The 25,328-nt window shown below is 43.4% G+C and overlaps 2 protein-coding genes across 9 annotated transcripts in view; one reads left to right on the forward strand and one right to left on the reverse strand.

The window, feature by feature from the left end:
- Positions 1–2,807: 2,807 nt before the first annotated feature.
- Positions 2,808–13,416, reverse strand: Meig1 (meiosis/spermiogenesis associated 1). 2 transcript variants are annotated; one of them, XM_021647489.2, is made up of 3 exons: positions 13,265–13,416; positions 5,525–5,691; positions 2,808–3,065 (listed from the first exon to the last, which is right to left on the reverse strand). In XM_021647489.2, exons 2-3 carry the CDS (start codon positions 5,660–5,662, stop codon positions 2,937–2,939), a joined length of 267 nt encoding a protein of 88 aa, XP_021503164.1. In that variant the 5' UTR covers positions 5,663–5,691; positions 13,265–13,416; the 3' UTR covers positions 2,808–2,936. The 2 variants fall into 2 exon arrangements, with proteins under 2 accessions (XP_021503164.1, XP_060228775.1); XM_060372792.1 differs by having other exon boundaries at positions 13,138–13,312.
- A 4,700-nt stretch (positions 13,417–18,116) lies between these two features.
- Dclre1c (DNA cross-link repair 1C) overlaps positions 18,117–25,328 on the forward strand; it is a 30,218-nt gene continuing 23,006 nt past the window's right edge. For 2 of the 7 annotated variants that reach the window (XR_009587706.1, XM_060372694.1), the window contains exons 1-3: positions 18,118–18,319; positions 19,711–19,762; positions 22,244–22,328. Coding sequence is in view for 3 of the 7 variants with exons in the window: in XM_060372694.1 (XP_060228677.1) it covers positions 18,211–18,319; positions 19,711–19,762; positions 22,244–22,328 (246 nt within the window). In the remaining 4 variants the exon portion in view is untranslated. Of the gene's footprint in view, positions 18,320–19,710; positions 19,763–22,240; positions 22,329–25,328 lie in introns of those variants that run through there. The other 5 variants (XM_021647490.2, XM_060372690.1, XR_009587707.1 and 2 more) reach the window with 4 other exon arrangements.

Genomic DNA, 25,328 nt, shown 5'->3' on the forward strand with positions numbered 1-25,328 from the left:
ACAGAGTCTTCCTGGTTCTTTCTTTGAGCCCTTGAAACAGCACTCTGAGGTTTCTGAAGCCAGGCAAATGGAAGACAATGAGAAATAAGCACTAAGAGGTGGTACAGACATAGGTTCTGTGATCAGGGTGCAGGTTTGGTAGACAATGTTAAAATCACTTGACTGAACTTATAGTCTCCTGACTTGACTTTTTCCTGTGACAAAGGGGCCCATGGATTTCTGGGGTCTGCTGGGGGAGGTATCAATGTGTCCTGACGTACTTCATGGAGTAAGTTGAAGCTTCGTACAAGCACTCTTGCTGTGAACACTTTAGGAAACATGGTCATAAAGAGGTTGTGGCCCCCCTCTTTTACAGAGCCAGGCACACCACCCCAAGCTGATTGGGATAGTCATAATGTGTTGGAAAAAGAACCATGTGTAGGATGGAAAGCACCTATCATCAGAGGAGAGTGGAGTCTTTAATTAATCAGACCCATCATGCAAGAAGCATGTTAAACAAAAGCCCCGATTTTCCTAGAACTGTCAGTGTGGTAAAACCAAACAGCAGACCAAAAAGATACACAGGGAGAGAGAGAAAGTGGGATTAGTGTTTTTGTGGATTTAGTTTAAGGTCTCTGGAAAGTTGATGTATAAACAGTGAGAAGATGGCTGCCTGGAAGTTAAATAACCCGAGTTAAAGGCTACCTCAGTGATTCTAGAGTCAAGTCAGGAGTTGAATCCATGGCATTAACGAATGGTGGCCTGTATTTGTTATTTTCCATTGCTGTGGTGAAATACCATAACCAAGAGAAACTAGCAAAAAAAAAAAAAAAAGTTTGTTTCTGTTTATGATTCAGAGGGGGGAGTCCATAAAAGGCATGACGGCAGGAGGCCAGAGCAGGAGGCTAAGAGATCTCATCTTCCAAAGCAAACACAGCGAGAGAGCAAACCGGAAGTAGGCTATCGGTATCTAAGCTCTCCAGGCCCATGATGTACTTCCTCCAGCAAGGCTACGCTGCCTAACGATTTCATAATTTCCCCCCAAACAGTACCACCAACTGGGGACTACGTGTTCAAATACCTGAGCCTATGGGGCATAGTTTTCACTCACCATATGGCCAGCATCATTAAATCAGCGGCTGGAATATGCAAAAACAATTTGCAACTACTGGGTCAGAGAATTTTTGCCATTCCTGATTGGGTAAGATGTGGGTGGGAGAGCCATCAAAACCATTGCCTCACATCCTCTGTCTTCTCTAGCTATATGTTATGGTTTGGATATGAAATGTTCTGCACAGATTTATACGCAGGGGTTTTGGTGGTCTGCTGGTGGACTTTTAAGAACTAAGTGGATCCTGAAGGTTTTGCACGAACCAAAGGGTTAATCCCATGATAGATTCATAATGACGGCATTCCTGAGAAAATATTTTAAAGAAGCGTGTTGGGGGATGAAGACACGTATTGGAAGTTAGCCTTGAAGGAGTTATGATCTTTGCTCTTCCCTTTCCTGCCTGTCCCAACGTGAACTGTTACTCCATCATGCGATTCCTATACTGTTCATGCCCAAAAACAATGAAGCCATTTAACCTTGAACCAAAATCTTGAAAACTATGAACCAGAATAAATCTTCCTCTTCTTAGATGTATGACATGGGTGATGTGTTAATTTCCCGGAGTCACTGTGACTAAGTACTACAGACAGTTTACACAACAGACAACATTGTTCTCTCTGCTGTGGAGGCTGGTCATCCAAAGTTACAGTGTCTGTAGAGCCAAGGTCACTCTGAATGCTCCAAGCAATCATTTTTACCTCCTTGTTAGTTCTGGTTCATGGCGAGGTTCGGTGTGCTCACTCAAAATTTCATCTATCCAATTTGGCTCTCCCTTGTTCCAGTGACTTCTCTAGATCTTCGTGTCTTCAGTGATAGTCACAAGATCAGGGACCACTACTATGACCACGCCTTAACCTGATTTCTTCTCTATAGATCTTTCTCCAACTTCCGTCACATCCACAGGGTGGGAGGCTAGGATTTAGATGTGTTTGGAGAGAGAACATAATTCAACCCAAAACAGGTGACAGGAGGGTGGCCACTGTGTGCTGCCAGTGCACTTAGGGCTTTCTAAGGACCCATGGGTTAGAAATGGTGGTGTAATTCCAGCTATTGGGGGTAGGCGGGGTGGAAACAAGAGGACCAAGAGTTCAAAGTGAGCATGGAGAGTGCAGCAAGATCCCATCTCAGCTCTAACTGGCCAACCAAATAAGCCAGAGATGGGATATATTTTGCGGTACAGTGGTTGGCTGTTATTTGTGAGGTCTTGTGTTTTATCCACAGCACTGGTAAATAAATCATTAAATGTTAATTTAAAGGTGTGAATACTTGTCTGGGTCTCTGAGCATGTGTGTGTGGGTGTCTTCTGTCTTCTTGCGGCGCTGGGACTAATTCTGCATGCAGCCTCGGGCCTGTTAGATACTCCTTTTCTACGTTTGTGAGGGCTTGTCCAAGGTGGGCATCATTCTTTGTATTTCCCGTATGGCCAGCAAAAGGCAAAAGACATGTGAGGCAAAGAAAAAAAAAAACCCCAAGGCCAAAAAAAAAAAAAGCAAGTACTATTGTAGGCAGGGAAATGGTAGGAGGGGCTTCTGGGTGGGACACTGACCGCTCTGAGCAAACATGTAGCTGGGGTCCTGGAGTGGCTTCCCAGAGGCTGGTTTCCCAAGGGAGCCGCCAAACAGGTCAGAAGGAGGTGGTGGGAGGGCCCAGTTCTAAGGTTCTCTGCAAGCGCCTTGCAGAACTGAACAGGGTGACTGACTAATGCCAGTTTTCATGCTGTTCATGTTGCAAGACATTATGAATTAAAGACAGAATCCTGAATTGTTTCGTAAAATGACATTTACATGATGGAAATGTAAACAATGAATTCTTACAGTAGCATTGCCAAACCGAAGAAATGAAAGGGTCAGTATGCATAAACTTTCACTTTGTGGACCTCCTTGTCCTCACACTCCCTCTGTTTGTTGTAGTAGTAGAAAGTATTGTCCCTTCGCTGAAGTTTCTTCACGTAGCCTGTCTCCGGCCAACGGTCCACCTGTGTGGGCAGGATCAGAGGACGCATGCTGTGAGGGCGGTTTTATTTTATATCATTTCCCACTACCAAACAACTTGCATCAAAAATTAAAGTCTGAGATTACGTTTTAAAAGCGCTTCGGGAGAGCGCTGAAACAAACCTCAGTTTTCAGCCTTATTTTGGAGAGCATACCCTTTAGAGCTCAGTTTCAAGGCCTTAGTGTCGACACTATGGCCAAGGTTGAGGATGTGTGCTGAATAATTTAAAATTTATTGTTCTTATGTTTCTAAGTGATTCAAAACACTGTAACTTCTAAAATGAAAGCCCAGGAGGGAACTGGGGGTGAGTCCAGGGCCCCTGTTCATGGGCTTCAGGCAGGAACAGAATCAGTTCTCAACCTGTGGGTCATGACCCCCATCACAGAGGTCCTCTATTAGATATCCTGCATATCCAATATTTACATTACAGCTCCTAACAGTACCAAAATCACAGTTACAAAATAACAGTGAAAATAATCTTGTGGTTGGAGGTCACCACAGCATGAAGAACTGTATGAAAGGATCTGCATTTGGAAGGTTGAGGACCACTGGACTAAAGGCAGGTGCTGGACTTGAAGCAGCACCTCTGCATGTCTACCCAAGCTTCAAGTCCAAGTCCAATTTTTAACACAATCTCGAAACCAGTCCTCGGCACCGCTTTTCTTCTCCCCTCTATTCTATGCTCCGTGCTTCTCTGATTTGCTTGATTTGTCACTTGTTGGCTGGATTTGTGTGCTCTTTTTGCTTCCTCTCCAACTTTAATGTCATGCTTTCTTGGGAAGGTCAATATGTGGTGGGTGTGGTGGGTGTGGAGGGTGTGTTGGTTTCAGACACTAAGTCACGTAATTTGCTGTCTGTGCTACATAGCACAAGGATGACCTTGAATTTCTGACCTTCCTGCCTCTGCCTGGGGATTACAGGCATAGACCACCTTGTCCTGTGTGTGCCTGGAATGGAACACAAGGTGGCTTCATGTGTTCTGGGCAAGCACTCTCCTAACAAAGCCCCAGTCCCAGCCCAGTGTGTGTGTGAGAGAGTGAGAGACAGAGAGTCTGAGTGTCTGTCTGTCTGTGTGTGAGAGAGAGAGACAGAGACAGAGAGTCTGAGTGTCTGTATGTGGCTGTTAGGAACTTGTCAAGTCTTAATTTTTTTTTCTGTAACTTATCACAATGCATTCTAGGACCCAATGTGTTTCAGTTATTAATAAAAAAAGTTCTCCTGAATTTTATTGGAGGTACTTTATCATTATCAAAAGTCTAAGCCATATTTTGGTAATTCAAAACCCTTTTCTTCAACACTACCAATCTAGCAGTGTTCCTTTCACTTAACTCTTATAAGTCACAGCCCGCAACTGGAAGGAAAAATGAGTACACTATTTGGGGAACCATGTCTATGATTTTCTGGAAATTTCCCCTTCTCCCTTTTTCCTTTATATTTCTTTCATTGTTTTGCTTGAGGCAACTTTCCCTATTGTAGCCTGGCTGAGACCCTCAAACTTAATATTCTCCTATCTCAATCTCCAGGGCGCTGGGACCTCAGGCATGGGCCAAGATGCATGGATCTTGCATTTACTCTCTCCTGGCTGTGTCAGTAGAAGCAGAGCCTGGCCCATATGATCAGTGTGGCAAGTCCAGCTGCATTTACTCTGTAGGAAAACAGCAAATGTTTCTGGGACTGGAGTCAAAGCTGCCATCGTCAGGGAAAGGGAGTGTTCTCAAGACAGTGGAGCAGCGTCTTATCCCTTCACCAGGCTCCAAGGACAACCGTGTTAGTGTATAATCAGCGCGCTGGATCTTCAGAACAAGGCCACTCCTAAGCATCAACTGAGGTTCTCTAGCTTGAGATCCACTAGTGGAGAGTTAGCTAACGTAGAGTACAGCTACAGCGGAGAGAATGCACGCGTCTGTACCCCCAGGGCTTGGGAAGCAGGGACTGATTCAAGGCTTTCATCTACATAGCGAATTCAAAGCCAGCCTGGCTACAGAGTAAGAGCTTACCTCAAAGAACAAAAAGAAAACAAACCAAAAAATCAAAACAACAACAAAAAGAAATAAAGAACAAAAGAAAGAAAAGAAGAAAACAAAACAATATATGCAAAGCCTTTCTAATTCACAGTCAGAATTAGCAGAGGGGAAATGATACTTTACCACAAACTGAATATGTGATAATAGTTACCAGAGTAAGGAAAAGGTCTTCTGTTCTCTACCAAGAAAAACTTATGTATATGAAAGCACAGTAGTTCAGGAAGTGTGAATGTGTGCCCAGCCAAGGGACTGCATTGTCCCCTGAGTCTTAGACCACTTTTATAGGCTTTAGTCTCCCTCTCTTCAGACGAGAGTGTCAGAGGATTCCCTTCAGTTGTGTTTTGTTACTCTATTATTAAAGTACATTTCACCATCTGAGGAACTGGTTTTAGCAAATTTGAATAACAGTAAATTTTACCATTGCAACTTGTTTCACTTGTTTATATTCAATTTCATCCCGATATCCTGCTTGTTGAAATCTGTACAAATTTTCTATTTCTTCTGACCATTTCTTGGCACGACTTATTGATTTTGGTTTCACATCAGAACTAGCCATGGCTACAGAGGCCTTATCAGCAATTATTTCTGAAAGAAGTTAGAACAATATTAATAGGTAACATGATAATTACAATTTTCAAAACCTTTAGAATGAAAAAATACTAAAAAAAGAGGGAAAGAACCTCAGAGTAAACATTTCACATTTTAACATTCATTTCCAATACTGTTATTTTTGAAAAACAAAATGATATAATCAAAATACTCCTAAACCCTGGAAGGTACACAGAGAATAGTTAATTTCATTATCAAATAAAACTGCACTTGGAGTTATTGAGTAATGTTCTAAGAGTACCTGTTCTGAGGCTTTGGGCAGTAGATAATGTACAATTATGAAAACATACTGTTATTTGACTCTGCTCAATATATTGTCCAAATATTCTACCACTATTCCATTGATTTATATTCTCATTCTCTCTCCTTATCCCTCTCTTAAAAAAAAAAAAAGAATGTAAAGATAATCAATCATTCTTAGCAAAATGTGGTGATGGGCTTGGGAGGTCAAGGCAGGAGGATCGGGGGTAAAGGCCATCCTGGACTGCTTACAAATCAAGAAAATAAACAGCCTTCTTACTTCCCTTTCTTGTGGGTCTCGAGATACACCTTCCATTTCTTGATTTTTGAAGACATTGTAATCTATTTTCTTGGGTCACAGTGTCACATCACCCTCGGTAGGCCAGTGTTAGAAGACAAATGGCCAAATTCCAGACTCATTTTTTGGCTGTGGAGTTAGATCACTGACTCTAAACGGCCTGGGTGGTTACTGTTGCTCTGGGACAGTCAGCTCTCCAAGTCTAGTTCACACTAGATGTCCTCTTACCAAACTCCTCTTGCTGGTTTCCCCCAGTTACTGGGATTGAACTCAGCACTTCGTGTTAGACAAGCATTCTCCTGTTGGGCTACATGCCCAACAGCACAGGCAGTTTCTCAGATATTTTGTTTTATTTCCATTTCTCAAATATTTATTTTGTTTCAAACTCAGAATTTTCACCACGATTCCTTGAATCCATTCTATTAAAACTGTTTCTCTTGTCTAAAATACATTGTCATACTTCATAAAGATCCCCTTAAGGGAACTTACATATTTTCAATCACCAACAAATTCTCATTAGGTTAACTAAGAAATACACTAAAATACACTGATAGAAAAGGCAAATCACCCTCACGTCAATCAGAGGTGTCTGTCCTCGCCACTGGGTGAGCATCAACCGGAACAGATGCTAAGTCAGGAGGATGGGCTCAGACCCACAGCGCCTTTGCACATGCAATACAGTTAGCTTTTACAGAGGGGTCAGATAAATGGAAAAAAACACCAGGCTTTCTGCATTTCCTTGACTCTTTCTTCTCTGTGAAAAATGTGTTCTACAAGTGTCTTCTCACAGTTAAGAAAAGACAGGGAGAAAACCAGGAGGCTAAGCTCCACACAGGAGAGTGAGCGGGCTGGCTTGCAAGAGCTGAAGACTTCCCTCTGTGCCTCCTGCACCCTCTAGACTTTTTGCTGCGTTATTTACACCATTAAGCTCTAACTTGAAGGAGGTTCATATTCTATTTGGGAATCATATTCCCACCTTTGTTTGGCTTAGCTCCAGATTTAAATTTAAGTGAAATTCCTGAGTTGAACAGTTGCAGTTGTGATGAAATCAGTTAGCACATACCAGATAAATCATCAGTATTGCTTTTTGCACTTTTTTTTCCCAGTGTGCAAACTGACACACACGTTGGTTAGACTGGAGAAAATTAGGTCAAAGAGGGAGTCACCAATGGTGCGAGTTCTCTAGCTTGAGATCCACTAATGTGGATAACATGTGGGTTTTAAACTTTTGCCTCTCAGTTATTTTAGAGTCAGGCTCATGTTGTATTTTATTGATTTTATTGTTAGGTCTCCTGGTTTGTAATTCCATTCCTCCCACTGTGAAAGCTCATCACGTCATCAGTGTGCTACCCCAGTAGCTACGACTAACAGGCGAGCTGGAAATATGGAGTATAGCCTGGTAACCCACTTGTATAGGGGAGATGAATTACATATGTAACAGAAAATATGATATGAAGAATCACAGAAAGAAAAGATGTGAATTCCACTATATTAAAAACACATTTAAGTTGGGCATGGCGCACATTTAATCCCAGCCCTTGCGAGGCAGAGACAAATTGGATCTCTGTGAGCCCGAGGCCAGTTTCCTACATAGAGTGTTCCAGGACAGCCACAGTTGCACAGTAAGACCAAGTCTCAAAAACCACAGGACACCCAAGTGGCTACAGGGACACCTCAGGGACTAGGTGGAGTCTGTCAAGCCTTCACAACCGCCCTCATCTCCAGCTCCAGGAGATCCATCACCGCCCTCTACTGGCCTCGTTGGGCACTGCACAACACAACGTTTACAGTACTCCAAGTTAGTCACGTTTTTCTATGACGTTAGTGGCTGAGTCGCTTTTACTGCTTCTGCAGATGAAGCTCATCTTCTTAGGGCAGTGGCACAGCGCTCGCTTTTGCCCCCCCACTAGGCTTAGCTGGTTGATGTACAACAAAACACTTTGATTTGCTTGTATCATTCAAAAAAGGTTTCCCTGAGAGTTATGTCTTTCATTTCTTCCGGGTTAAGCAATTGCGTTGACTAAACATATAAGAACGCTGCACGTTGTAGGAGGGTTGGAAAAACACCGCCTTCAGATGGGGTTTTAGGGACTCGCTGTTTTCCTCATTAGGAATACCCACCTCTTTTAAAGATATTATCAGACATTGGAAAGTTTAGTGTGAAATTCACCGTAAAAGAAAAACCAAATTTAGTACTTGTGGTAACTATGCTATAAAGTGGTGATGCAAACTCTATTTTCTCTGGTTATTAAAAACAATGAAAAAAACAAAGTTTTTGTGAACTGACGTTCTCTGAAGCACACCTGTGCTGGAGATCCTGCGGACACAGTCACCTGGGGCTGTGACATTTACTCTCAATCTCTCGGTTTCAGACAACATATTTATTTGTGAAAAAAAAAAGTTTTTTGTGAAAAAAAACTTTAAGATTGCATTGTTTAGCATACCACTAGCTAAGAATTCTATAGCATCAAAAATCCACAGAACCAATTTCCTTGCTCTATTCTAACTTGCCTGCCTCATGTCCTTACCAAAACAATTGGAAAACGCATTGAGTTATTACCATCTTTTGCTCTGTGGTTACAAATTTCATTCACCGACTTCCACGGTGGAACATGGCATGCAGGATAACCTGAATCCATGTTCTCAGGCCATGGCCACACTCACATTTGTCCTAGAATTAACTATCCCTTACTAGCTTTGGAATGAGAGCTATGGTTTGAATAAAGAAACTAAAACTGGAAAAGAAGAGGTTAACATTCTTTGATTATTCAAGTGATTACTAATTCTGCTAAGTAACACTCAACACTCTAAAATGTAATGGTTTCCTTACGGGTCATTAAGGGAAAATTGTTTATAAAATACCTTTTCCTTACTAAACATGAAATGCCTCAGAGAGACCTTGTGGCCTGACAGCTGTAGGTGGGATGGAAGCCAAACAGGAGGGGAAAGGGGAAGGCTGAGCTTTTAGAACACTTCATCCATAACTGAAGGGAAATCAGAGGAGCTAGTAGACATTAAACTGATAGAAGCAAACAAAAAACAAAGGACACAGGAAAAAACAAAACTGTGGAACAAACCAAAGCCAAACCATACAGATCAAAGTGTCAGGTTGGAGTTTTCCTCAAAGATATGCATCTAATCCAGAGGCAAGGGGTAAACATTGACGGAACTGTGCAGCTTAGTGTACAGAGAACTCCCCGAGATACTCGTTATGACCTTATTTAATCTTTAAATATTTGCCCCTTGAGCCTCTGAGTCGGGCTTGCTGGCATATGCAGGATGTTCATCCCTGCAAGGCAGCCATTGTTCTATCCCATATGGTATAAAGAACTAGAGCAGTGGGTACCAGAATGGAGTTTTTCAGACATTTTCTAAGCAGTTACCTAAATTTTGGGACAGAGACTGGCAAAAGGAATTGTTGAGGCCTCACAAGGCTTGGCTCCTCATTCCTGGCCCCTTGCTCTTGCCGCTAGCGTTGCACTTATCATGTTCTTGCTTCTCTTAGGATGCCGATGGCAACAACGGTCTTTGTTGTTACCCAATAGCAACTTTATCTACCACACTGGCTGTCCTTGCTTAAAAAGAGAAAAGGGCAGGGAGGGGAAGATGTCAGAACAGTCAAAAGAATGACCCATGGTGAACTCCACCTTGGGAACTGTGTGAGAGGCTCCAAGGAAAAAAGGCAGAGGGCCTTTTACCTCAGGTGCACTTTGTCCCCTGGGCTGTTCTTGGGTATGATTTGATTTCATGCCTTCTGCGTTAAACATTTGCATTCAATGTATAAGACATGTTTATACTTGTTGGATGTTGGAACATAGCTATAGAATTCAATCTGATGACAGGACATGCTGAGTGGTGTCCTCAGTCTACCTGAGTCTCAGTATGACCGTCTGCCTTGTTTTCATGCTTTCCCAGGTGCAATCTACAGTATGTGCCAGGCAATTGTGTTTAAATTGCTCTATACTGAGAATGTTCTGGAAAAAGACTGCTCTGTTTATTTACACAAGCTCTTGTGCATACTAGTGTTTGTTTACATGTTGTCCTGAATTCAAACAACCTTTCTTGGAGGCTCTGTTACATTCCTGTATAAAAGTATAATGAAACCGAAGTAAAGGCGTCTGCTGAGTTAGACTGGAGCCCACCCCATTCTTTAAGGCCCTCAAATGCCAGGTCTGCAGACAGATCTTCAGAGGTCAGTGAAAGTCGGCACCAAGGAACAGAGCCAAAGCCAAACATCCTTAAAACAGTTAAAGCTTCAGAAACTGCTGGAGGAGTAATTGGCCAGACACCTAGCATGCTGGGGCAGAAGCATATCTTGTTGAAGTCCAACTGATAAAAACATATGACAACCATTTCAAATGAGACCTAGGAAAGGTCACAGGCGGCAGTGCTGGAGGGCTAGAGAATAAGAGACCCCTGGCTAGCCTATGGTCTCATCCAGTGAGCCAGGTCTACACTGGATGGTCTGGGTTACAAAGGAGGTCCACATGACTGGCATACACTCTGCCACACTCAACACTTCAAGAAGAGGTTTTGGAGTCTCCATCAAGGAATAGTTCAGCTTTTTTTTTTTTTTTTTTTTTTTGAGAAGTTCTGTGGAATCTTCTGGAGCTCCTTCAAATTATTCCATTGGCAAGTCAAGAACGGGTGGGTAAAAAAGGCACAACTGAGGAGCCTGTGCAGATGATCTCAGTATTGGTGTAGTCTGCTGCATCAACTCCTGCTAAAGTTGTAAATAATAATATGGGGGCTAGTGTGAAAAGAGCCCCAGGGACTTCGGGAGACAGAGGCTCACCTGGGAACGAAGCAAGAAACCAGGGGCAAATCCAAACGTGGTGATGTTGCTGGAACTCCTTTTTTATAAGGATGCTCATCACTACTTTTGGATTGATTGATGCAGGTGAATTGAAGCTAAAAGTCTGAACTGGTTGAACAAAGATAGGAAGAATGAAAAAATAGTGCCTCCAGTGAACTGTGAGAAACTTACCTGTGGGTGTTACTATTATGCTAGAGAACTGTCAAATTCCAGGCAAGAGGTTTGCATACAGATTTGTTTATAACCAGAAGATCCTTATTTTATGTTTGACACTGGGTCTCATATTCTCCAAGGTGGTCTTGAACTCTCTGAGGATGGTCTTGAACTTCTGATCCTCCTGATTTCATCTGCCAAGAGCTGGGATTTCAGGCATTTGTATCACACCTAGTTTTATGGGACGCTGGTATCAATGTATGCCAATAAATTGGGGACATTATTTAGTTTTATTCTCCCCTGGTTAATGTTCAGGCCTGATGCATCTTTAAAATGGCTATTCTTCCAAATATTTTTGGTGAAGCATATTTTTTTTAAATCATTTTATCCTAGTTCCTTTTATACTGAATGGGTGAATTTGAAATAGCACAAAATTGTTTTAAAATTCATAACTGAAAAACAAGTCTAACCTTAATGTCATCAGATCTAAAGGGTATTAAAAACATTGGTTCTTCAATATTTAACTTGTTGCAGGGAATTCTCAATCGTGAAAGGGGTAATTTTTTCATTAATTTTACTTAGATGCTATCACAATAATCATCATGTATTTCTTTCTTTTTTAGTAAGGTTCTGTAAATCAGTCGTTTTCTAGTTTTGAACAGGTAAAAATACCCATGCATAGTATCATAAATAGTAAATGAAATTATATAATAAAACACACATAATACATATGTATAATATAATAACACATAATATGTATCACTACAACCAGGAAGTGGCAATGCTTAGGTGTCTACTCTTTAGAAACTGAATTTCATTAATCACTATTAAGGGCTATGTGTGTATTTGAAAAAAAAAATCACACCAATCTTAAATCCCTGACAACGTAAGTTCTAATGCAACAGTAGACACTTATGATGTAGCCAGCTACCCCAAGCTCTCTTCCCTTCAGACACTCAGAAACTGCTACAAAAATACAACACAGAAACTCATTTGGATCCACAAGCTAACTAAAAGGATGCGGAAGCCAGGTTCCTCTGCTTCCGTTTTGTGCCTGGCTCCTTTACACTGGGTCAGAGGAATGCCTAACTGCAAGGGGATGTTAACCATCCAATCAGACCCTGTTAGCTTCTCCCTCTACTTAACCCTAACAGTTATGTCAGCACCTGAAACACAAACCTGGGGTCCCAGGACCTTTTCCCTTACTACCCTTGCCAGTATGCCATGTTAATTACATCTTTCTTTACTTTTCCCTTTGTGCGTCTCCTTTGTTGGTGTATTAGGGATAGGTATCTGAGTGGCCTGTCACTCAAGTTTTGCCTCTTAACCCCCTAATTAGATAACACGCCTAACCTTCCAACCTCCAATTCTCCTCACCTTCTTTCATTATTTGTGCTCCTAGCAGGTGGTAAGACATAACTGAGGATCCCTTTAAACTTACATATAAACCTTGGCCAAGACAATGAACCTAACTGAAACTGATCCCGGTTCTCACACTGGGTCTGAAACAGAACGCCACTTGTTTTCTGAACACAGTCCTCACACTGGGTGTTCACTTTAAAGACCTAAGCGCCCCCACCACCACCTCCAAGCACCCCCGTGTAGTCGGCCCACAGTCCAGGTGTGCCAATCTGCGTCTGCGGAGCATAAAGCCACCCTTGAAAAGGGTTCTTACAGCTGTTGAGCTCTGTCTGCCAGAAATCACTTTTCTTTTTGCCGTAAATCACGATGTCTGTAAAATATAATCTGCCCAGAAGCTGAGCTAGAGACAGTTCCCTGAACCCTGGCATTAAATGGCACAGCCATTACAGTAACCAACTTGGGGAAGCCGAGAATTTAGCTGGGGAGCAGATCCTAACATGGAGGAGATGCTAAGCGAAGACCCTAGTAAAAGAGACAGAGAAAACCCCTGTACCAGGCAGGCCGGGCGGAAGGGGCGGGGCCTGCGCTCCCGGGGCGGGGCCCAGCCAGGGGCGGTGCGGTCAGAGCCCCGGTCCTCGCTGCGCATCCGCTCAGGCCGGGCTCCCGCTGTCGGCGGTTACCCTCGCTCAGCCTGCCTCTCAGGAAGGCGCAGCGGTGCTTGTGTTCTCTACTCGGGATCCGTGGGCTGAGCCAGCCAGAGGCCAACTGTTGCGGCAGAGGAAAACCGCTCGTCTCCTAGCAACGCACCGACGCTCTGCCGGCTCACGTGAGCCACGCCCAGTTTCCTCCGGCCCCGCCCCCACTTCTGGGTCTTTGTGCGCACGCACAAGGGCTTGGCTCGGCGTGGAGGTTCTTGTTTTGTGCTGAGGACCTCCCGGGTGGGCGCTGTCCACACTGTTTTTTTGAGATAGTAGAGATGGTACAGGTTCTGGATCCAGACAGAAGATAATTGTCAGTGTGTGTGTGTTCAAGGAATCCATCCAGCATGATGTGTCCGGCAACCACTAAAAAAGATAACGTACCATCTATATGTTTATTTCCCCAACAGTATCTTCACTAATAGTTAATCTAGCACCTGTTTCGGTGAAGGGTGATTCAAGATGGGTATTTTGAGTGGAGAGCCATAATGATTGGCCAATAAATCGAGGGTTAAAGGGTAGCAGTCCCAGGAGGAGGGTCCAAACCTGCAACTGATGAGGGAGTTGGAGTGGGGGATTTGAGCCTCATTTTCCCTAGTAGTTAATTCTCCAATTTTTCTGTTTATTTCCTCCAAGCTCCATTCCAATCTTTTAATTCCTTTTTGCCAAGGCTTACGGTTTTTAACATGCATAGCCTGAATCGGAGGGTATCTCTCAGAATAGTGCTGATCTGTTTCTTCCTCCGACTCTGCAGCCTCATCAGGATCTAAGTCATCCTCAAAGTCTCCTTCTGACAAGAAAAGGGGCGTTGGGTGGGATCCTGCTCCTTGGGGATTCCAGAATTTGTAGTTAACAATGCAGGGATTTTGGAAGCCAGTTGTTGAACACAAGCCATATTTTTTTTACAAATAAAATTCTGAAAAGTTATAGACAAAGGAGTCACTAAAGTTTTTTTTTTTTTTTTTTTTGGTGTTTTCTTTTTCTTTTTTTTTAAAGGATCCATTTATAACTCTATACTTTACTTAGCTAAGAGTTATCCCTGAATTTTAGACCTATCAGTACAATTTGTACTCCATATCCAAATTCAGGAAACTCTACTGCTTCCGTATCTTCCCCCTTTGAGTAGCTGTCACCCACAGCCCTCTGTTTCTCTTAGTTTTCTAGAATATGGGAGTAGGCATCTTTGGTTCCTTACCCAAAACCTGCATATTATTCCATATACAGATTTCATACATGTAAACAATGTGTATTTTTAAAGTCTGTGTGTGCACACATATGTGTGCATATCTGTGTCTCTGTGGATATGTTCACATGAGTGCAGCTGCTTATGAAGGCCCTGGAACTAAAATGACAGATGATTTTTGAGCCATCTGATGTGGGTGATAGGAACAGAACTTGGCCTCTCTTCAAGAGCAGTAAGAAGTCTTAACTGCTAAGCCATCTCCAAAACAATATGTGTTGATCGTATCAATTTCCAATTCTCCATCCCACTATCCCCAGGCACCCACAAGCAATTTATTTTCTTGTCTTTTATGCCTGCCTTAATTTGTAGGAAGAGTAAAAGATTTCTGAACCCACAATGGCCAAAAATGAACTTAGAAGCAAACACATGATTAATTGGAGGTGATTAATGTATGTATATTACATACATACATACATACATACAGTGTATGCCTATGTGAAATTGCACTGTTCACTGAAGTCTCTTTTCTAGTGTTTGTTGTTGTTATTTTGAGACAAGGTCTCACTATGTAGCTCTGGCAAACCTGGATCTTGCTATGTAGACCAAGCTAACTCTGAATTCACAGAGATCTGCCTGCCTCTGCCTCCCAAGTGCTGGGATCAAAGGTCTGTACCATCACTCCTGGAAGTCTCAATTCTAAATACAAAATACACACACCCTATAATACACATTCTGACATGCCAGACAACACTGACAAACACTGCCTGAAGTACCTCAGATTCAAGAATTGCAATAATTTTACTATACATGTAATTTTTTCTGCTAACATATAAATAATGGCTTAATTATGGAAAGCAAAGACTTTCAGTATTTTTCTACCATCATCCCTCATCATGTAAATATTAAATTTATATATGGCTGGATTGTATTGTGTTGGAATGTTTAATTTTTAAAATTGACACTGAGATGTGATTTGTGATTTAAGGCTGATTTGTGCCTTATAAAACAGTCAAATTGATGGGCATGGTGGCACACACCTTTAATTCCAGCACTTGGGATGCAGAGGCAGGTGGATCTCTGAATTGGGCCATCCTGGGCTACAAAGCAAGTTCCAGGACATCGAGGGCACAGGGAAACACCACTTCAAAAACAAAAACAAGCAAACAAAAATCAACTTTGCTTGGGAATAGAGGAGAATTTTCAAATAATTTCTGAAATGGTTGCAAATATCCTACTGCCACTTTGTATGTTGTCTTATTTGTGCAAGACCACATGCTTAGCGCTGATGGTTATAAAATTGGTATTCATCAGCACTAAAAAACGGTGATGATGTCTGCATCTGGAAGCACCAAACCTTGAGCTTAATTCTTTTTATAAACAGAATCAGGTCTGCTTTTCAAATATATGTATGCTAAAGAATTATTTTCCAATAGATCTCCTTATGACCTGGATCCTCACCATTATTTCCTACTCTATACGTTGTAAAGAGGAAAGAAGTGAACAAAGAAATAAGACTATGAATCTTATTCTGTCTTGCTTCTTGCGGAGCCCCCATTTCTGAGCAATTCTGTAGATACCAGGCTCAGTGGAGAAATTATGGTCCTGTATTGACAACCCAGGTACAGCAATAGTCCTCCCTTAATCCAGGACAGACCATCTTCTACAAAACCAAGGCTTTATCAGTACTGCTGAGGTAGAATGTATAAATAGTGACTGTGCCTAGACCACTTCCCTCTGCTGCCCTCCTTCCTTCTCCTGCTTCCTCTTTATGCAAATCTGTCTGTGAACAGAACTGAATGTTATGATTGCAAGAATAAAATGATGTTCTCTGACCATGGCATTCTGATCCCTCTGCTCAGAACTTATTTCTGGCATTATTCCAGGATCACTTCTGTGTCTGTGGAAATATCTTCATTTATGTGGTTTTACAAATGTGCTGAACTCTGAAGGCATCTTAGTCAGCTGTGACACTGTAGACACAGAAACCACAGCTTTCATCTTAAAGGGAATCAGAGATAGTTTATTCTGGAGCCACTTCGAAAAACTTTGAGCTTGGAACATAGATTCAGGTCACCTTAAGTTCCACGTTCCAACATAGAACAAATAAAGTCATAAATCAGGGCACCGTTAGAAGACATTGCACATCAGAGAGGCAGGTACAGCAAAGATGGGGAAGCTCTTTTTTTTTAATTTTTATTTTTTTATATTAATCACAGGTTATTTACTTTGTATCCCAGCCGTAGCCCCCTCCCTCATTCTCTCCCAACCCCATCCTCCCTCCCTCATCTCCTCCCTGTCCCTTTCCAAGTCCACTGCTAGGGGAGGTCTGACCCCTTCCATCTGACCCTAGCTTATCAGGTATCTTCAGGACTAGCTGAAATGTCCTCCTCTGTGGCCTAGCAAGGCTGCTCCTCCCTCAGAGGGGGAAGGGGAGGTCAGAGAGCCAGCCGCTGAGTTCATGTCAGAAATAGTCCCTGTTCCCTGGGAAGCTTTTCTATAGACCCACAAATGTAATTTTTCTGATTACATAGAAATAATGGCTTAATTATGGAAAGCAAAGACTTTCAGTATTTTTCTACTATCATCCCTCATCATGTAAGTATTAAATTTATATATGGCTGGATTGTATTGTGTTGACATGTTTAATTTTTAAAATTGACACTGAGATGTGATTTGTGATTTAAGGCTGATTTGTGCCTTATAATAAACAGTCAAATTGATGGGCATGGTGGCACACACCTTTAATCCCAGCACTTGGGATTAATGTCATTCTTAGCTTTTGGTTTGATGGACACTAGAGGTCTGCTAACTTAACAGATTCCAAAAGATTTTGATCTGTTGTCACAAGATGTTAGTTCCAACACAGAGATGGACAAGGAATAGGCTTGCCAAAGTGTTCTGCATAGCAGGATTTGGAGGTTCCAGGTGTTTGTGATCAACAATGTTGAGTTTCTAAGGAGAACTTGCTAGGAAGGAGACAACAAATGCCACTGATGAAAAGTGTTTGGTGGACCTTAACAGTTACCACGAACTTCTCCCCATTTTCCCTATCATTCTCTCCATCTCTTTATACATCCTTTCTTCCTAAAAATACAGCCGCAATGATTACTGAAATTTAACAGATCAATAGGATCTTTGCTCTCTCTTTCCTCTCTTTCCTGTGTCAATCTATGCTTGAATTGTAGCCTTCAAGATATCGTTAGCTTATGTACAAACGGCAGAGGGAGCGAGTACCAACGGAATCTATTAATCAAGGAGAAGACAAAAAAGGGAAAAAGAAGAACTCTATCTTCCACAGACAGGAGGAAATGCAAAGCAGTGTGATTAGAAAAGGGAAGCTCCCTGGCCACCATTTCCAGCTGTGTTTTTTCCTGCCTCGGTTCCTCCACAGATGCAGGCAGCTCTGCACCAGTGCAACAAACACTTCCGGTTTCCTCTGTTGTTTTTTAGCCGGATGGTGACTCCGTGACGAGCGACGGCAACCCACTCACCGCGCAGCGCAGGTTCTTCCAGCGCTGCGGCTTCGAGATGCACAGCTGGTGCAGTTACTTCCACAGCGGGCGGTGGGAGGCGGGGCCAGGGCTGGGTGCTCCTGGGCTCCGCCCTCTACCGCAGGCTTTCGGTGATTGGACGTGCTGAGCTCGCCGGCCTACGGGAGGCGGTGCGCAGTTCCCGGAAGTGTCGCCCAGGCTTCTGCCCACCTGCGCTTCTGCGGCGGTCGTAGGGTCTGGCCTGCCTGGGCGCTATGAGCTCCTTCCAAGGACAGATGGCGGAGTATCCGACCATCTCCATAGACTGTTTTGACCGGGAGAACCTGAAAGCCCGCGCCTACTTCCTTTCGCACTGCCACAAGGGTGAGTGAGCCCCTCCCGCCACCTGGGTCGGGACCTGGTGAAGGGGAGAGCAGGCTGCGGGTTCAGGGAGGCCCTGGGAAGCCCTCCTAGGCCCAGTTGGCTGGTAAACTCTCTTTGGCCGTAGGGTTCCAGGTCTGTACCACCTCTGTAACCCCAGCTCTGGCTGCAGTCTGACCCTGGACGCTGCGGTTAAGTGGTAGAAGTGCTGGTTGCTCTTCCGGATGAGCGCATCAGTTTGATAAGGTTTACCCAGCTCTTGCCCAGACTTCCCTAATTCTCTTCTATCACGGGTAAAGAAAACACATTTTAGAACTTCTACACCACGAGGCATTAGGCGTGAGCGAAATGTCTCCCCTCCCCCACATTTCAGAAGTTCTCCTACACCCCTACATTAGGCAAGAGCTTAAGATAGATATGTCTGTCGGTTTGCCTCCCTTCCCCTTTTCTCACACACACTTACTTGTCTTTTTCTCACACTAATCTCTCCCTGTCTCTCAAGCACACTGTGTGTATTAACAGTGCATGTTGGGAACAAGCAAAAGAAACTTATTCTAAGTACTACCATTTGGTTTTCAGACTCCATTTAATCATAGGGAGAAACTAAGTCGAAAGTCCTAGGCCCGAGGGGAGCTGAGGACTTCCCAATAACTGAACAGTTTCTGTTGAAAGGAAATAGTTGTCTGCGTCCAGTTATTTCAGGACAAATTCTCCATCCTGCTGCAGGCTCATACTGAGTTCATGTTCGCAGGCCTAGCAACCAACTCCTATCTTGGTTGCTGGAAACTCCCCCTATCGACCCCTTATGTAAAAATTGACTGTTCGGCACTACAGCCCACCCCGCTCCCCCTCGCTTTATGGTTTTATCCATTGAATACTCTGTACAGCATTCCTTCAGGGTTGCCTTTGGGCTCCTGAGTTTGATCTGTAGCGGCTTGATTGCAGCAAATTTTTGTCTTCTGGATTGTGACCTGGTGTTTGGGTTAAGTTGGATTTAAGTGGACCCCACAACAGTAAGCTTGGCCAGATGTCCCCCATTTTCCTTTTAATGTTCACTTATTTTAGGTTGTGGGGTGGAGGGTCACATATCATAGGAATGGTCTAGTCAACTCACCTAGGTTCTCTTCCCAGCACGAAGCTTCCTGCTTTAGTCTCCTGACCCACTCGGGACTTAAGTGGCTTTCATCAGCTCAGACTGAACAACTTTTAGTGGCTCCTGTCCTTGCCCTGCAAAGTTCCTCATCTGCAGAAGTTCGAGGATCTAGTCACTCCTAAGGATGTAATTTTTCTCAATAGGAAGCTTACAAAGATAGCCCAGTTACCGTGGGTTGAGGAATCCTCTAAAATAAAAAAAAAGTCAAACCACGTTTATGATTTCTGATTCTTCCTTGTAGATCACATGAGAGGATTAAGGGCTCCTTCCTTAAAAAGAAGACTGGAGTGCAGGTAATTGGTTTTGCTATTTAAATATTTTGAAATATTTTGAAACAAACAAACACGTATGCTTGTTTTACCTGCATGTATATATATACCACATACGTGCACTACTCATGGAAGCCAGAAGAAGGTGTCAGATCCCTTGGAACTATGGTTACAGACATTTGTAGCTGTCGTGTGAGTGCTAGGAATTGAACCTTGGTCTTCTGGAACAGCAGCCATCTTAACTACGTGAGCCATCTCTTCAGCCCCATCTTTTTCTTTTTCTTCATTTCTTTGGGTCAGGAATTATGGTAGTGTATGGGGGGGGGTTCCTGGTTTCTGTCTGCCTGGCAGCAGGTGGGACTGAAATTTTCTGAAGACTCAAGTCTGGGAAGACACACACAACAGCACAAGGCCTAGAGTAGCTGCTTCTTGAGCTTGTCTGTCTGTGACAGATTTCTTTAACTTTCATGGATAGTTTTGTTAATAGAGAACGCAGGGTTAAAGACTGTTCGTCTTTGGACAGATATGGTGGTGCATGCTTTTAGTCAAAGCACTCGTAAGCCAGAGGCACTTTGTGCATTTATGGCCAGCCTGGTCTACATAGCAAGTTACAGGTTAGCCAGGATGACATAGCGAGACACTGTCAAAACAAACATACAAAATAAAATCCCAAGAGAGAGGCAGGCCTATTACCCTGAGAGTAAGCTTTAAGAATCCTGCAACTAGCCAGGACAGTAATCCCAGCACTGAGGAGGCAGAGGCAGGCAGATATCTGAGTTCAATGGCAGCCTGTCTACAGAGTGAATTCCAGGACAACCACGGCTACACAGAGAAACCCTGTCTCAGAACAACAAAACAAAACACAGAAACAAACAATCCTGCAATTACTTCCATCATATCCTGTAGTCAAGGCAGTTATAGAGCTGTGGCCACTTCAAGATGAAGGAATGTGAGAATGTGAGAATGTGTGGTGAGGGTGCGGGTAGGGGTGTTTGAGACATGATCTTGGCATGTAACTCTGACTGTTCCTGAACAAGTGTGCATCAGTCAGGCTTCCCTCAGGCTTGCAGGGAGACTTCTGCCTCTGCCGCCTGCATGCTGGGCTCACACACCCAGCCCAGTGAAGGATTTTGCTCTCCATTTTCAAAGAATTCAAATAAACGGGGTATACAGTGGTATGGAAATATAATCTACCGTGGATTGTATTCCTGATCTCCAAACTATACCATTATTATTATTAGCATTTAATATGAAATTAACCTCTGTTCGCCAGAAACACAAATACAAGGACTGGAGGTGTGACTCAGCCTAGAGCCCTCGCAACAGACTCTTCAAGGCATGCAAGGCCTTGGCTTTGCTCTCCAGCATACAGAAATAAGTAGATTTATATGAAGCAAAAGCAGAATTCTCTCTTTTTTTAAGATTTATTTATTTATTTATCGCTTTATTTATTTATTTATTTATTTATTTATTATGTAGACAGTTTTCTGCCTGCATGTACACCTGCACACCAGAAGAGGGCACCAGACCTCACTATAGACCGTTGTGAGCCACCATGTGGTTGTTGGGAATTGAATCAGGACCTCTGGAAGAGCAGCCAGTGCTCTTAACATCTGAGCCTTTCTCTCCAGCCCCCGCCCCCACCCCCAAAGCAGAATTTTTTGGTTCCCAGCACCCCTTTCCTGTGCTCTAGAAGTAGCTTACAGTTTGGTGGTGCCCTTTCTAGATGGACCTGACCACATATGAGCAGTGTTTATTTTTATTTTCTTCTTGTGCTGGGGGTTCATTTGCTGGGCAAGAGCACTGATACTGCGCAATGCTTTCAGCCCCCAGCACATAGTCTCAATGTAAGAGAAATGGTGGACTTCTTAGGGAGCAGAAGGGCCCCACACTTCCACATCTCCTGTCCCGTGGACAGGATGGAAATAGGCGATGGAATACCAGCTTGTCACTGTGGCAAAGCACTGAAGAAAAACAACTTCAAAGGGGGAAGATTTATGCTGCCTCCTGATGGCAGTCTGTGGTTGGCTGGTTCCATTGCTCTTCGGCTCTTGGTGAGGCAGAACTTGGCAAAAGGTCATGGCAGATGAAAGCTGCTCACCTCCAGCAGCCATGAAGCAGAAAGCAAAAGACAGGAGGGACTGGGAACAAGGTGTTCTCTTCAAAGACATGTCTCCAGTGGCGCCCTCTCCCCAATAACGGTGTCAGCTCATAACTCCATCACAGGTTAATCTGTGGATTAGGTCAGAGGCCTCATACATCCCCAAAGCCCCACCTCTCTCTGAACGTGGCATTGGAGACCAAGCCTTGTCACATGGGTTTTAGAGGGCTTTTATATCCAAAACATGGCAGGAATGTTGGGAGCCACTGTCATACTTTCCAACTGATTGTTATTTCCTAGAGAAAAATGGCATTCTATGAAGTGCATTGCAGACTCATTGAAGTAGCTTATTTTCAAAAAGCTGAAAAAGCTTTTTTCCTTCTGTTTTTGTCTTTTTCTTTCAGCTTGAAAGTTTTCCTGTACTGTTCTCCAGTTACTAAGGAGCTGTTGCTAACTAGCCCGAAATACAGATTTTGGGAAAAACGAATTGTAAGTCAACTGTAATTCAAAAATTGTCATTTTTGAATAGCACTAGTTTGTTGTGTACATGGGGAGTATTTTTAGAGTCTTTTAAAAACATCTTTGTAATTCTTCAAACCCCTTTTCTCATACATATAGGTTCATCATGAATTAGAATAGTGCTATTTGATGGGTGACTTGGCAGTTTTGTAGTCAGCAGTTGGTTGTCTCTTGGTCCTCTAGCGTGTGATTGGGTCTTTTGCTTTTAATTACTCCCAGGGACTGCCTCACTGAGATGTATTAAAGTGCAAACACGATGTACAGTATCATATTTTTTAAACCACAGGCTAGGAGAACATACCTTAAAGGTTATAATCTGAAAGGTCAGGGCCTGAGGGATGGTTCAGTGGTTAAGACACTTGATGCTCACCTGGAGGACCTGAGTTTGGGTACCAGCACGTATTAGGCAATTCACAACCACCTGTTATTCCAGCTCCGGGGACTCCGACTTCCTCTTCTGGCCCCAACACACACCTGCACACAGATGGCACACACACACACACACACACACACACACACATTAAAAAAGAAAGAAAGAAAAAATAACAAGCAGAATATTAGCATATTCAAAAATAGAATGGAGCCAAACCTGGTGCCCCAGACCTGTGATCCCGGCATTTGGAAGTGTCAGGCAAGAAGATGAGTTTCTTTTCCTTTCTAAGGTTCTGTGGACTGATCCTAGGGCCTTGTGTGAGCCCTGGAGATGTTCTACCGCTGACCTATACTCCAGCCCCAAGATCATAAGTTTCATGTCATCTTGACCTACATGGCAAGGAAGAATAAGAAATAGAATGTCTAACTCTGAAAGAGTGTGTGTGAGAGAGAGAATGTTTGTGTGAATGTGAGGCAGGCTTTCTCTGTGTAGCCCTGGCTGTCCTGAAACTTACTCTGTTGACCAGGCTGGCCTCAAACACAGAGATCCACTGGCCTCTTCCTCCTGAGTGCTGGGGTTAAATGTGTGTGCCACCATGCCTGGCCAAAATGGATAACTTTTTATTCTGGAAAAATGAAATGGATGTCTCCTCCAGAAGGTAGTCAAAAGAAAAATTGCTGCAACACATAAAGTGTAAACATGGCAGAAACAGACCTATTATGATCCTTATTACCTTAAGCAGGAATGCATTTCCCAGTTGAAGCTAAAAAATTAAGACAGCCTACAGAAAGACCAGTTCTAATCTAAATACAGATAAAGCAAAAGGATTGATTTCTTTTTTTATGAGTAATTTGTGTATATATATATTTTTTTTTTATTTTTATTTTTTTGAGACAGGGTTTCTTTGTGTAATAGTCCTGGCTGTCTTGGACTCACTTTGTAGACCAGCCTGGCCTTGAACTCACAAAGATCTGCTTGCTTCTGCCTTATAAGTGCTAGGATTAAAGCCATGTACCACAATGCCTGACAAGGATTAATTTTTTTAAAAAAGGAAAGAAAGGAAAGGAAGACCTTGTACCAAACAGAAGCCCAGAGTGCCAGAATAGCAGCTTTTCTGCCATATGGAATAGAACTAAAGGCCACAGAAATCCAGACAAACAAACAAAAAACAGAGCACCATAAGATCCAAGGAGGATGTTATTTAGTGTTAGAAGATGCAGCAGTTCAAGAGGACATGAATGTTTATGCTGTCAACAAAAACCTCTACCTCATAAAGCAATGAGTACTGGTAATGGATGGTGACCACAGAGAGTAGGATTAGCATTAGGACATACTGAGAGTCTACACAAAGGGCACTGTCTTGTTGATGTGCGAACGACAGCTTAAGTGCCACCTCTTCAGCTCCACTCCACATCTGAAATGCCTCTGCAAAAAATGGCAAGATCAAAGCAAGCCAGCAAGCCCAGGCCCACCCCCTCACCACAGCGGCCAGGTGTGCAGCTCAGAGGTGGGGCATGCTGGCCTTGGGTGTTCAATCTGCGGTGCTACCAAAACAGCAGAAAACTAAGACAAGAGCCTGGGCTATGGCCCAGTGGGTAAAGGAACTTGCCAGAAAGCCTGATGACCTGAGTTTGATCCCTGGGACCCATATGGTGGAAGGAGAGAACTTACTTTCACAAGTTAGCTTTTGACCTCTACATGCTCTCTCACTTCCCCTCCACTTCACAATAACTAATTAAATGTGAACTTTTCTTAAAAAAAAAAGACAAAAACAACTTTCTATAGACCAAGTCTACAACAGTCTGTGATTCAATTGTCAGTCCACTATCCCAAAGCATGGAAGTGACGAATAGTTTAGGAGACAAAGTAACTTGAATTGATCATGACGCGTACAAACCAAATTTTTGCTGTGTACCAGTAAGTATGTGTGGGCATTAGGTTCCAAAAAAACACCCACCCATGCCTGTCTCTAGAGCCACAGCAGCCCCTCCTCCTGCTTGGGCGCTACACCTAGAAGCTCCTGTGCTAGGAGGAGCTTTTCATCACGTGTGTTTGGTCTCAGTGTCCCTTCTGCCAGCTGAAGGATGTCCATGTCCTGTGTAGCTCTGTCACGGCAGCTAGGCTGCTCTCCCTTTCCCTTGGGATTGGGCCACAGGTTAGTCTGTCTGGGGCAGTCAAGAAGTGGGGATGAGCAGAGCCAAGTTGGAATTCACAGACATCTAGAGTCTGGGAGGACAGCCAGCCCACGCCAGCACCTCCTTCCAGCCTTGATAATGCTGGTCACCCGCTTTGGCACCACTTGTACCACACACACATTGGCCCTTTCCTCAGGGACGTATGTAAATGCCTACAGTCCCAGCCCTAGGGAAGGTGGAGACAGGCGGATCCCTGGTGTTCCCTGGACAGCTCTAGGGTCACTGAGACACCCTATCTCAGAGAAGAAAAAAGTCATTGAGGAAGACACCTGACATGAACCTCTGGCTTCCGTACACACGTGTGCTCACACACACCGGGATATGTGCATGCCCAGGGAATCTAGCTGGTGCTGCAGCTCAGTGGTAGAGTGCTTGAGAGGCCCCCATGCATGCCGCCACACA

Source organism: Meriones unguiculatus, chromosome 19 (assembly GCF_030254825.1).
Source record: "Meriones unguiculatus strain TT.TT164.6M chromosome 19, Bangor_MerUng_6.1, whole genome shotgun sequence".
Classification (NCBI taxonomy): Eukaryota; Metazoa; Chordata; class Mammalia; order Rodentia; family Muridae; genus Meriones; species Meriones unguiculatus.

What these genes read in the sequence shown, in the direction of transcription:
- Meig1 (XM_021647489.2), bottom strand. Translation starts at nt 5,662, where the DNA reads ATGGCTAGTTCTGATGTGAAACCAAAATCAATAAGTCGTGCCAAGAAA. An exon ending in AAGTGAAACAAGTTGCAATG is followed by an intron (nt 3,066 to 5,524) that starts GTAAAATTTACT and finishes CTGCCCACACAG; the next exon opens with GTGGACCGTTGGCCGGAGAC.